Below are 13,228 nucleotides of genomic sequence, written 5' to 3' on the forward strand. Positions count from 1 at the left end.
AAAAATATATTTTTTTAAATCTGCCACTTGCAGCTGTAACTACTTCTTAATATCATTCCCAAACCGTGAACATATTCTTCTTTTTTTAAACCACCCTGGATTATTTATTTTTAATTGTTCCTTTAGCAGATGTTGGAGTAATTTCAGGGCACAGTGTAAACAGCTCCGTTAAAGAGAGAGATCACAGCCTGCCACGTTTGCACCAGGAACCAAGGGCAGGGTTTGTCCGGCTTTTAGGACCGCAGTGTGGGACAAATTTCCTGCTTGTGTGTGTGTGTGTATGTGTGTGTGTGTGTGCAAAGTTCAACTAAGAATTTCAATAAACACTTAATCTTGATCTATTGCAACCCCCAACATGCAGCACGGAAAAAGAAACAGCAGTTTAAGTACGGGAAAGTTGAAAGGGAAGGAACCTCTCCAGTGTTTCTGGTAAGGGTGAAGCAGTTGTGCAGAGCTTCGGAATGGAAGGGCAACATATGTGCCTCAGTTGGACAAAACGCTTCTCCAGTCAAATCAACTGCTAGGCCTGCATGCTGGTACAAGGTGGAGGCCCACATAATGAGGGACAGACTCCTCGAGAAGCAGCGAGTGGATAATGCTACATAAGTATGGAATTATATACCGCATTTTCACCATTCCGTTTAATGAGAGCCGCCACCGCAGCGAATCACTTGCCACACAGCCGAAATGGGCCATTAGCTATCAAGGGAAAATTGTCTTTGCCGCTTTCAGCAGATGGAGCAAATATTTTACAAAGCAATTTTACATACCAAAAACATTTGTGTGCCTTGGTAATGTTGGCTGTTTTACATTATGTTACCTTCTACAGCAGCATAATTTTCCATCTCATCTAAGGCAAAGTTGGCATTTTTGATTTTTAAATTCTCAATTAACAATTAAACATGGAGTATTAAAGCAGTCCTTAAACTTTAAGTAGGTGTGGGAAGTAGTTTATGACTTGCTAAAGACATTTTCATTTTTCCTTCATCTTCTCAGCATATTTTTGCACTCTAAAGAGGGACTGTTCCTAATGATCTTAATGGAGAGAAATGAGTGAAAACTTCGCTACTGATTGCAGAATGAGAGTAACCAAAGCGCAGACGATCAGAACATTGTCTGGCTGAAAGCATCCAGCATGGATTGTGGGCACACGGTTTAGACCACCCATTTGTATCTGCTTAAAATGTTTAAACTTCAAGCAACAGAAAATCCAACTCAAAATGGCTTGACTATCTATCTCAGCTAACTGAAAATCCAAGGACCAGTCTGACTTTGGACAAGGCTTAATCCAGTGGCTCAGTACCATGAAGGACTTGGTGACTCCATCGCTGCTCCTCCTTGCCCACAATCTCTGCCCCGCCCTCGGGCTGGCTGTCCGCAGGGTTGCAAGATGGCTGCCAGCAGCTCCTGGAGCTTATCCTCGATTGAGACAATAGGAAGAAAGAACATTGCAGTTGAGGGTGAGCCAACCTCCATCAACTCGTACAGCTAAGAATGAGGTGGGGGCAGTTCCTCAAAGGGAGTTTGGGACATTGTTACCCTGACCAAGGGGATGAAGATGCTGGGCAGCCACCAACAGATGTCCCCTCCACCACTTTTTCATTAATTTGATAGCATAGCCTTAGCATCATGTGGTTGATCTAATCTGACCCAGTCTGACCATTCATGCCCGCTGGTAACAGTTACAGAAGCAGATCCCATGGCACTGTGGCGTCCTGGTAGCAACTGGATTTGAATCCCAGTTTGCTACTTCATGGCTGTGTGACATGAAATGAGAATGATAATATCTATTGCGAGAGTAGCTTTGAGTTAATAAATATAAAAAAATCTCTGGCGCAGGCCTGCGACATGGTAAGCTTTCAGTGAGAGCTATTATTTCACCTAAAAATGCCTATGGTGGTAAATGCATCCTGTGCACAGCAAAGCAACCTTTCTCAATTTGCCCTCAAATTTGGAATCCCTCCCTTATCTCCATCTTTGCCCCACCAGCCACCTTTCCTGGTGCCCACATTTGACCCTCTGAAGCTGGGTTGGTGAAGAAGACTCATCCAGCAGTCAGAGGCAGCCAGAGAGCTCCCACAGTCTCACCGCATGAGTGCAGGAGTCTCATCCCTTCTTCTGGGACATGAGGCATCTGACTTAGATGATCCATACGGCCCATTTCAACACTGACAGTCTTGCTTCATTTTTTAAGTCATTGTCCTGCCCTTCTAACCTTAGGCCACCTTCCATTCCTCTGTTTAAGGACAGAAGAAATATTTATAAAACAGAACAATCCAACTAGGTCCCTTGGTTTCTCTTTTGAGCACCACCAATGTGTGATGTGAGAGATTGGAGGTGATTAGCCAAGAAGTGATTTTCCTTAATGTACCACCGCAGATTTAGCAAAGAAGCTTCTAGAGTAAAGTGAGTTTGGGTGGGGTTGATATTTAGAGTGTTCTAATTTGTATTCCTTCTTTCTTCTCTTCCATCCTCTCCAACACACGCGCGCGCGCACACACACACACACACACGTACTGAATTTACCTGGGAAAGTTAACTCTCTGGAGTTTGAAGTAGCTTTAGTCATTGAGGGCAGTATTAAATTGGATATGCTAGCGGCTTCCCCTGAGAGATCGTGAATTTACTTCAGACAGATATCTCTCCCTTCAAATTTACACTTTCTTGATAGAAAAAGAGAGTGGGCTGAGAGGCAAGGTCCATGCTTGATAGACTAGACTATCTAGGATGCCGTGGTGGGTCAGAGGGAGGCCCTATGTGCTATGCTCTGCAGGCATCTTGGAGCCTTCCAAGGTCATGACTATTGTCAGTGCTCCCTGGGGGTACTTGTGTTTACTGGAGAAAGGGGACAAGCATATGCAATGGCAAAGATGGGGCCAAAGTTTCTCCTGGATGGGATTTGCTCTCAAGCTCTCAGTTCCACCAAGGCCAGCAGCTAATGTGTGTTGGCCTAATCAGTGCAATGGTGATGGAAGAAAAATCTGTCATTCTGATTTTTTTTTTCTCAAAAAGTAAAGTGAATTTTTCTAATATCATTTATCATCCACAAAATACATAGTTTCCTTCCCACACCTGCAGAGTTGTTAGCTCTAAATTATCTACTCCGCGCCGGTGATGGGACCTCTGAAACACTGACTGGGTAGTCTACCACCTTGATGTGACTCCTTGAAGTGAAACCTTCTAACTACTCACTTCACAAGCTTATAGGATAGAGGTCCCTATTGCTGACTTGCAACAGACATTTTATGTATATGTATAAATACACACACACACACACACACACACCCATATAGACACACTTCAGGAGGGTGAAAAGGGGGCAAAGAAAGCAAGCTAGCACTCCTTCCTGCAAACCTCCCATTTTTTTCTGTCTTTAGTGCTATGTTAATACTCACCCAGGAACAGAATCTGACAATGCAAAAAGCCTCTTCATTCTAGAGTTTCCGCCTCCCATTTGCAAAGCAGGGAACGCGATACTGCACAGGCTTACATCAGAGTCTTACTGTAGGGATCGAATGAGCTCATGGATGTGAGCCTACTATGACAAGGGAAAGCATTCTATACAGCTTTGACCCTTCCCTTGAACGCAGAGGTCTGTCTGGTGTGGTCAGGTGCATGGGAGTACACCGGCACCTGGGTGTCCTCGAGTCATTTTGAAGGAATAAGCCTGAATCGGTACAGATCTCCCCTTACCAACATCTGCTCTTGAAGATGTGGTAACTGTGTTCTAACTATGCAAGATGATCATCACTAGGGAACAGAAACTACCTCTCCGCCCTGGGAACTGGCTTCTGACATCAGAGAGCCCTCATTGCTCCCAAGAAAAGGGTGCTCTCACGTTGTCTCGCCACAGCGTTGCTGGAGTCCTCTGTGCCTGGCTCTGAGCTCGGGCCTCACCCACCCATGCACAGGCAGCTTCCAAGCTGAAGGGTTGTTTGTAGGGGTGGTGGAGATAAAACAGCTCTTACATGGAATGTCAGTTTGCTGCCTTTTCTTGAATATATGAGCTGCAGGTCCAGCACGGTAGGGGTGGGGCAAAAATTCTCTTTTCATTGGTGCTAAGGCCGTTCTTAGCATACTCCTCCTCTGTCCCATCAGATACCTTCAAACAAATTCACTGAAGAGCTAATACCCTATTCCAAGCCGTATCTTTTTCTTAGAGAGATAATCATGGCCCCAAGCTGCCTCCATGTGCCCCAGCATCCCCTAGCGAACACCACCCCAGCAGTGCCTTCAGCTGTGTATTTCTCATGATGGGACACGGTTCCTCCTCCTGATTCCTGCAGCCGACTTTCCTCTAGGAAATTACCCCCTTGCTGTGGCTTTGTGCACAGCATCAATGCTGCGGGTCGGGCAGAACGGCTGGCTGTGTGAGCAGAGGCAGCGGCGGCCGGTTGGCACGGCGTCCAGATGCCTCAGCCCTACGAGTTCATTAATGGCCCTCACATAGCGTGTTGCATCTGAGGTGACACTTCATAAATGTCACTTCGTTTATCTTCCCAATGCCCCTCAGAGGCAGGGAATCCCATAACATCCACCCAGGAAGCATGGCTGGTTCTTAAGTGGTCATCCCCCCCAGGTGGTGCCTGGACAGCAAGGAGGTTAGGCCTGTTGAGTGGTTTCACATTTTCCCTTATTCTGGAACTTGAGCTGCTCAGGGCTGTGTTTGTGTTTAACTACCACCATGATTCATTCCACATTTAGTGTTCCCTGTGCAGAGCACTGGGGAAAATGACCTCAAAGCCACTGACCACACCCTGAGGGAACCCCCCCACCACCACCACCCACCCAGAGCTGGAGAGCACAGAGAAAGTATACCCAGCTGGTGACAGAGAAGGCTTCCTGGGGGAGGTGTGACTGGGACTAACTCGGGATGAGGAGGAGGCAGCAGAAAGGAAGGAAGGCAGGCTGAGGAAAGAGACCAAACAGGAGAGTTTGGGGCAAGCGTGGGAGCTGGAGAGGAGAGAGGTGAGGCTACATTAGGAATCACCGGCCGAGTCACAGTGGCCCCTCTTCATGCGTTATCTGGGAGTCTCAACTTGATCCTCAAGTTGATAGAGATCTAGTTTCAAGATTTAGGTAGCGGGGCGCCTGGGTGGCTCAGTGGGTTAAAGCCTCTGCCTTCCGCTCAGGTCATGATCCCAGGGTCCTGGGATCGAGCCCCGCATTGGGCTGTCTGCTCCGCAGAGAGCCTGCTTCCTCCTCTCTCTCTCTGCCTGCCTCTCTGCCTACTTGTGATCTCTGTCTGTCAAATAAATAAATAAAATCTTTAAAAAAAAAAAAAAAAGAAGATTTAGGTAGCAAGGTTCCCACCTGTTCCTTCACTGACAGCACTCCATCTCCACGCCCTAAAACACAAAGACACTCTTTTCCCCAACTTCAGCTACTTAAGAGGAAGGCCTGACATTTGGTCATTTTTCCTCCCGTTGCTTTTATTGTAGCAAATACATATAACATAAAATTTACCATCTTTAACATTTTTTTAAAAGATTTTATTTATTTATTTGACAGAGATCACAAGTAGGCAGAGAAGCAGGCAGAGAGAGAGGAAGGGAAGCAGGTTCCCCACTGAGCAGAGAGCCGGATGCGGGGCTCCATCCCAGGACCCTGGGATCATGACCTGAGCTGAAGGCAGAGGCTTTAACCCACTGAGCCACCCAGGTGCCCCCTCATCTTTAACATGTTTAAGTGTACATCCCTGGGGTCGTAAATATATTTGTAACCCTGGGCAGCCATTGCCACCATCCATCTCCCTAGCTCTTCTCATGGTGTGAAACTCGATCTCTGCACCCACGCAGCACCAACTCCCCATTCCCCCCGCCTCCAGTCCCAGACAGACCACTATACTGTCTATCTCTGTGATTTCGATACTCTGCATACCTGTAATTTATTGATACATGCATGAGTAAATGAATAACTGAGTTCTTTCTCTTTGGACTGTCTTGATATGAATAGCCACACAGGAGATGATGGCACAGATGTCTTAACACTTTTTAGAAGCAGGACCAGGAAGACCCTTTAACCATGGGTGAACAGAAAAGAAGCCTCCACGGTCATGGGGAAGGGCCTGGCCTGCGAGGCTTCTATGGGCTTTCCCAGAGCAGGGTGGGAATCGACAGTCATGCCCGGGCCTCCTAGCTTTGGGGCACCTCATAAATCACAGACACTTGGTCTTCTTCAGTAGACTAGAATGCTTTTAACTGAAACAAGTGCCAAATGAAAAGAGAGTTGGGTTTGGGGGACAGTGTTCCAAGTAGGAGTAATGAGGGGGTCCAATCGTTGGAACTCTGCGCTGTGTACGGTGGTTTATGACTGAGATGCAGGATTCTGAAGGCCTGAGGCAATGTCCAGTGAAAAGGAGAGGAAATGTGTACATGGGGCAGAATATGCAAGGCAAAATGTCCCCTGCTTTGACAGCAATTTTCCTGCCTCCACTTCCCAAGGCAGAGGCTTGTGGTCTGAGCCTGCTTCCCCAGCCCTTCAGAACAGACCTCCAGCTCCTGCACAGTGACTCACCCGAACCTGCTGGCCGGACACCCTCCCCTTCTCATTGGTATTTTTGTTTTGTATGTCAAGCACTTACTAAGCTAACTAATGAGACTCTCCCACCAGGATTTTCTTGATATTTCAGAAATTATTCAGATGATTTGGACTGCCTAGAGTATATTCTCAGATATCTGTCTTCTATTATAGATTTTGAGAGGGCACTGGACCCAGAATGAAACAGATATCCCAGGGAGCTGGGGGTGAAGAGCGGCGGGGGGGGGGGCAGGACAACCACTTTGTTAATGTCAGGGAAGTTGGAAATAAATTAGTATACAGATTATTTCTAAGATTCCTTTCAACCCCACTCACCGAAGCGGTGGATTCTTTCCCTATTCTTCCAGATTACTGAGCACTCACACATAGATCCAGAAGGTCCCCAGCAACCCAAAGCAAGCCTGAGTTTTACTTGTCAGCGTCCCATATTTTGAATATGAATATTGCCCATCAAATGGTTTTACATCTAGTGCCCTGCCCTACTTCTGCCAGAAATAAAATCTAAAGAGATGGCTTTTATTTGAAAATTTTTAGAGATTCCACTAAGACTACCCAGAAAAAAAAAAAAAAAAAAAAAAAGACTCTGGCAACCTGAAGCTTTTTATATCAGAAAGTCCGGCATCTTATTCTTTAGGGAATTTCCAGCTGTTTTCATTTTGACGCAGGGCTCTGTGGTTTGGGTTATTTGATGATGGTAAGGGGGTTTGTCTCAGGTCCAGTTAGATGAGGCTGTGACCTAGCGGGGACTGCCAGCTCTCCTTCCCACCTCACTCTTCCAACCTGTTCCCACCTATAACCCCACCTTTATAGGATCAGCCTGAAGTTTAAGGCTTTGACCCCATGGCTATAGGATGTGGAGGCCCCCCAACAAGGGGGAAAGGACACAGTGCCAAAGAAAGACCCATTTTTTTTTTTAAGATTTTATTTATTTATTTGACAGAGATCACAAGTAGGTAAAGAGGCAGGCAGAGAGAGAGAGAGGAGGAAACAGGTTCCTTGCTGAGCAGAGAGCCCGATGTGGGACTTGATCCCAGGACCCTGAGATCATGACCTGAGATGAAGGCAGAGGCTTAATCCACTGAGCCACCCAGGCGCCCCCAAAGAAAGACCCTTTTAACCCCGTAATTTCTCCCAGGGTCAGCCCGGTTAGGGTCATAGAATAAAAAACGTTCGGATCTGAAGGATCTTAGGGACAAGGTAACGAAGCCCCATCTTACAATAAAGGGAAACTGAGGCTCAGAGCGAAGAGGCCCACTGCCCAAGGACACTCAGCTGGTCAGCTGCAGTGGGTCTGCAGCCGGGTTTCCTGACGTCCAGACGGAAGGCCGCCCTTCGGAGACAAGAGGCATGACTAGCAGCAAAATGTAGGGGCCAAATCACTTTGAAATATGAAAACTGAAATGCCTGGAAAATTAGAGCAAAATTTCAAAATGGCTTTCTGACTCTGGGTAAACAGTAACCACATTTTTTTTGCCTGTTGGAGGCCTGGTTTTTAATCACTCCACAAGCAGTTTTCATTTCTGTAGTAAAATTGCTTGTGGTTCTATTTAATTTGTTTCTGCAGGAGCCAGCTTTGGTGAAGATCTCCGAGGAGCTGGCGGGCATTTTAGCACAGCACGCACAGCCAGTCAATGAGAAACGGTTCCCGACGTGGAGGAAATTCCTCCAAACATTTCTCTGTCAAGGTAAATAAGACTGTAAAGTTTCTACTGAGGATTGGTCCGCACAACCTTGAATCCCTAGTTTGCGGTCAACCTCGCGCCGATTTAAATCCCTTGCCTCTCTTGTGTTGGTTTTACATCAGTGCTCCTACAAGCAGACTTCCTTCTCGCTTTTGAAGTTTGTCTGAAAATTTAACTTGTGCCCAATCTCTGACATGGACGGGAGCTGTGTGCAGCAGGTGTGGTGAGCACAGCTCGGGACCCTACCCTGCCTTTGCACCTCGGACTTCCCCTGACAGGTGGGCTTTGGAGTCGAACAACCGGGTTGTGGAGCTCATCCCTAACCTCGAACAAGGTTCTAAAACTCTCAGAGTCCTGGTTTCCTCCCTTACCAACCTCACGGGGTTGCTGGGGGAATCCAACACAATATGGATGTGACCGTTTCTGCCACACAGCCTCAGCGTGGGTCTTTAATAAGTGTTAGTCTCCCCTTCCCTTTTGTGAGACAGCGGAAATGGTCTCTCCCCCACTTCCGAAGGCACAGCTTCTAAGTAAGGATCCTCCACCGCCCTTCCATCCTCCTAACTCACCCTTTGCTCGAAGGACACGAGGGGGTGTGTGGATGAGGGGCTGAATGGAGCGAGTGATGCTTGTCCCCAGTTGCAGAGGTCCCTGTGGGGACCACATGTCCATGCAAGGCCCCTCCCTCTTAGGAAGTTCCGGCTTACCCTCGTGAAGGACACAAGGAGGCTAGTGTAACAGGCCACAGAAGGTATCTTTACACTCTATTCACTGCTCTCAGGTGATCCTAAAGGTGATTAGATTAACATTAATATGTGATAATATCCTAACATGACGTCAGATAAGGGCGGCAACGACTGCACAAGACTGATCACAGCACAGTGGAGACCACATGGTGAGCACCGGGAGTGTTTATCATGTGCTGGACACTATTATTTGATCCCCCCAACAATCCTATCAGGTGGGTACCATTGTCATTCTTGTTTTACAGAAGGGGAAATGGAGGTACAAAAGATTAAGTGATTCGCCCCAAATCATCCCGGAGGCTACCTCTGTGTTGTTCGGGGAGTCCTGATGGGACCCAGCGGGTATATTTATCAAGGAACACATCCCTAGTTCGGTGTATGAGAGAGCACCGAAAAGGACAGATGTGTGGCTTGTTGGAAGGCACAGGGTGGGCAGTGTGGAGTGGGGGGGAGTAGAGAACACCCTGTTATTGCATTAGTCAAGCTGGGGGTTGGATGGTCAGCGATCTAACAAGCATGATGTAAGGGGCTTGTTCACTGATGCGGGGAGAAGGGGAGATGACGCATGATCTCCAGTGTGCTCTCAAATCCAAACTTCCGTGATTCTACAAATTTCCACATGCACCCACTGACAGAGAAGTAAAACTAACAGAGTCACCCCCATATGCATAAATGGGAGAAAATAAGGTACCTACAACAAAACCGGTCAAGAATAAGGGATTCTTTTTGTTAGGACAGGGAGACCCTGAAGATCTCCAGGTGCATCCAGGATAGGACTTAGGAGTTTCCAAATCATCCAAGGTTAGCCTGCAAACCGTCCTCTAATCTAGTTCTTGTCATGGGAGCTTTGTAGCTTAGAAAGTGTTTTCCCAGCTACGGTCTCACCTGAGCTGTATAAGCTGGGGCTGAGCCTCGACCTCCTATTCATCTCTACCCTTTCTTCCTTTCTTTCAGCCATTGTAAACACAGTAACTATTTATGAGAAGCAGAACAAGCTTTATGAAGCCAACTTTATAGTTGGAGAGATGGGCTCAAAGCTAGGAAGTCACTGGGCAAAACCATACAACAAATATATGGTGAATAGTAATACAGTTAGACCCTACAATTTTAATACGTCTCAAAAACCCAGTTCCAGGAAGTCATGTGTTTCCAAACCTCTGCCTGGCTCTGAGCCCAGTGTATACAGCAGGCCCTGCGTAAATGCTCACTGGCCAAGCCGGGCCATCACCCACACACACACCTGCGGTTTCCTGACTCCCATGCCACGTGTCTCACCACCTTCCACTCTTTCCTGTTTCATTTCCCTTCTGCTCTCTCGGGTGTGCTTATGGCCACAAAACATGCTATGCATTCAGTTTCTACCTTGTCACAGGACTATCATCAAAGGCAATATACTTTTTAAAAAGGAATTCATTGCTTTGAAAGGAAAAAAAGTTAACAGTGAAAAAGCCATGATCATAATGCTGAGAAGACCTTATGAATCAGCTACCTTGAAGTAAAACAAAACAAACTCAAGTAATCTTGGATGTAGAAAGGATAATATGGTTCTTGGAGGCACCATCTTTCAAAATATAGGTGGTGGCTTAAAGCCACATAGTTAATTCACTCAACAGAGATGCAATTGGTATTTGTGTTTGTTTTTTGTACATTTTGTTGTTTTGTTGCACTTACCTTGCTAATTCCCCAACAACCTGTGTTTAGGTGCAGCACACACTAGTGGGCCCCATTTAAAGCAAAGCACATCTCATACTAACTAGATATATGAGTTTTCCTTCTGAAACTCAGCTTTCCTTAGGGCCGGCTCCCAACAAACATAGACACTTAAGGAAAGTGCCTTTTGTGTAAAGTAACAGATGGCTGCATCTGGGAATTGCTAAAGTCTCAGGATCTAACCGTATATGATGTTTGAAGCCTGGGGGCAGAGGTCACCCCCTAACAAATTTGTGAAATATGCACCAAGTTTGTCTTGGAGCTCTTGGGCTCCACGGTCCACCCTGTCTAGGGACTGCTTCCTTGTTTTTACTTTTAAGTTATGCTATCTTATTCTTTATAAGTAATACTAAAATCTTTCTTCTATACAAGGTATATAGTCAGTAAGATTCTTGTGGGGCCTACAATTAAACATCAGGGCCGTGTATGTTCTGTGGACATGACTAAGGACATGACTAAGCTGACTCACAAAATTAGCCTGGTCTCACATCGTTGCTGTGGCTGAGCATCAGGTCGGCCTCTGTGATTTCTGTTATTCAGAGCAAAAGGGAAAGTATGATTAATTGTAAAGCTTTCATTATCAGTAGGGACCCTTCTTCAATAATGGCAGCATCTCCTGCACTCCACATTAAAAAAAAAAAAAAAAAAGCCTGACGACTTGGTGTAGGAGTGCTTTGACATAAGAGTCAGTATTCTCCTATTCCGGATAAAAGTCCTAACCTATTGAAACTTCAAAAAACAGTAAAATTGGGAGCCTGGGTGGCTCAGTCGTTAAGTGGCTGCCTTTGGCTCAGGTCATGTCCTGGGATGGAGCCCTACCTTGCACTCCCTGTTCGGCAGGAAGCCTGCTTCTCCCTCTCCTGCTCCCCCTGCTTGGGTTCCCTCAGTCTCTGTGTCTCTCTCTGTCAGATAAATAAATAAAACCCTTAAAAATAAAAAAAGTTTTTAAAAAAGCAGTGAAGTTGAACAGAAAGAGGACTTGTCATCAAACTATAAACGTGGACAACGGGCAGTTCATTCCTCCTGAGGGATTTGCCTATGGTCCTTGGGTCCACTGTTTATGTTATGAATAGGCACAGACTTGATGATCTTATGATGTCTTCTTGGTGAATGAAACCTGACATTCATTGAGTCCTAGTATATGCCAAGTACTGGAATAAATACTATAGATAGAGTATCTCTAAGATTCACAACAATCTGGTGAGGTAGGTTTTATTATCCCCATTTTATAGATGACAAAACAGGAAGTTCAGAGAATTGAAACTATTTGCCTGAAGTCTCACAAGACATGGCAGATGCAGGATCTGAGCCGAAGTCCATCTGCCAAAGCCCGAGATTTTTCCTCCTGTGCTATGTGGACACAATCACATGGGCCCACCTTTTCACCTACTCCATGCTTTTCCCACCAGGAGGCACGATGGAAGCGTACCCACCCGCAGGAAGTGTCACCAACCTGACGGTGGACATGCTGATCGAGCCCAATGGAGAAATCAGAGTGCTGTCCACGGGGGACCAGCTCCATGCAGAAGGCCCCTTCATCTCTACTGGTACCACCATGCCTCAGACCTCAGTGGATCCCCAACTCCTCTGTTCTTTGTGCCTCAAGATTGGAAAGGCTTGTAAAATGAAAAATGTGGTTGGTTACTTTTCTATAGACCTGGTGACATTTATTGATCCAACCACCCTGGAACAACAGGTAAGTTGATGCCTCGCGAAATACTAAAATATGTAAAGACTCCATGCCATCCGCATCTAATCTACAGGGAATATCAGCGTCTTGCTGAGACTCAGTGCTCCTCGGAGGAGCTGCCTCTGTAAATTCCGCATTTACGGGGTCTGTGCCCAGGATCTTCTCATTTGGGTACTGCTGGAATTTCAAAGACTAGAACTCATCCCACATAGCTCATTCAGTAGGGCCTCGATTCTGCCCACTAGGGTTCTGCCTGTGTCTTATCATGAGACTATTTTATGCCATCCAGGGACTGAGCTTGTCTAAAACTTGTGCTTAAATAGAACGTCAATCACTAGAAAGGAGTTAAGAGAGTCCTTGTTTCCATTCTTTTTCTTATCAGTAGTTCACCAGCTACTTAAGTTGTCCATTGTTTCTTCCTTAAAAATGTATTGGGATGGACATATTTCATCAATATAAAAAGGCGATAATAGTAATGTAATAAGCATCCTGTGCCTCCACTCAGCTTAAGAAATAAAGCGGTGCCGTTATCACCTCCAGTCCTGTGCACTTCTTGCCACTCGTAATGTGGCCCTTCTTCCTCCCAGAGGCAGCCACAGGCTTATAACTGGGCTCTGATTCCTTTCCACATCTTTAGGCTTTGATAACCCATGGAGGAACCCATAAACGATCGTTTCATTTCGCTGTTTTAAAACTTTTTATAGATAACATGCTATATGTTGTTATCGTTGTATAACAGGCTTTTATTTATTCAATATTTCATCTGTAAGATTCTTCATATGCATTTGTGTGGCTCTGACGTAGAATGGTCTAGATAACTTCAGCCTTTTTTTGCTTTGCTTCTCACTGCTCCCGCCAAA

The 13,228-nt window shown here is 46.0% G+C and overlaps 1 protein-coding gene across 1 annotated transcript in view; it reads left to right on the plus strand.

Annotated features, from left to right (window-relative positions):
• IQCH (IQ motif containing H) overlaps positions 1-13,228 on the plus strand; it is a 131,917-nt gene that overhangs the window by 64,972 nt on the left and 53,717 nt on the right. Inside the window, exons 10-11 of the mRNA XM_059372074.1 lie at positions 8,105-8,225; positions 12,088-12,374. Of these exons, the coding sequence (XP_059228057.1) occupies positions 8,105-8,225; positions 12,088-12,374 (408 nt within the window). The remainder of the gene's footprint in view (positions 1-8,104; positions 8,226-12,087; positions 12,375-13,228) is intronic.

This window comes from Mustela nigripes, chromosome 13 (assembly GCF_022355385.1).
Source record: "Mustela nigripes isolate SB6536 chromosome 13, MUSNIG.SB6536, whole genome shotgun sequence".
Taxonomy (NCBI): Eukaryota; Metazoa; Chordata; class Mammalia; order Carnivora; family Mustelidae; genus Mustela; species Mustela nigripes.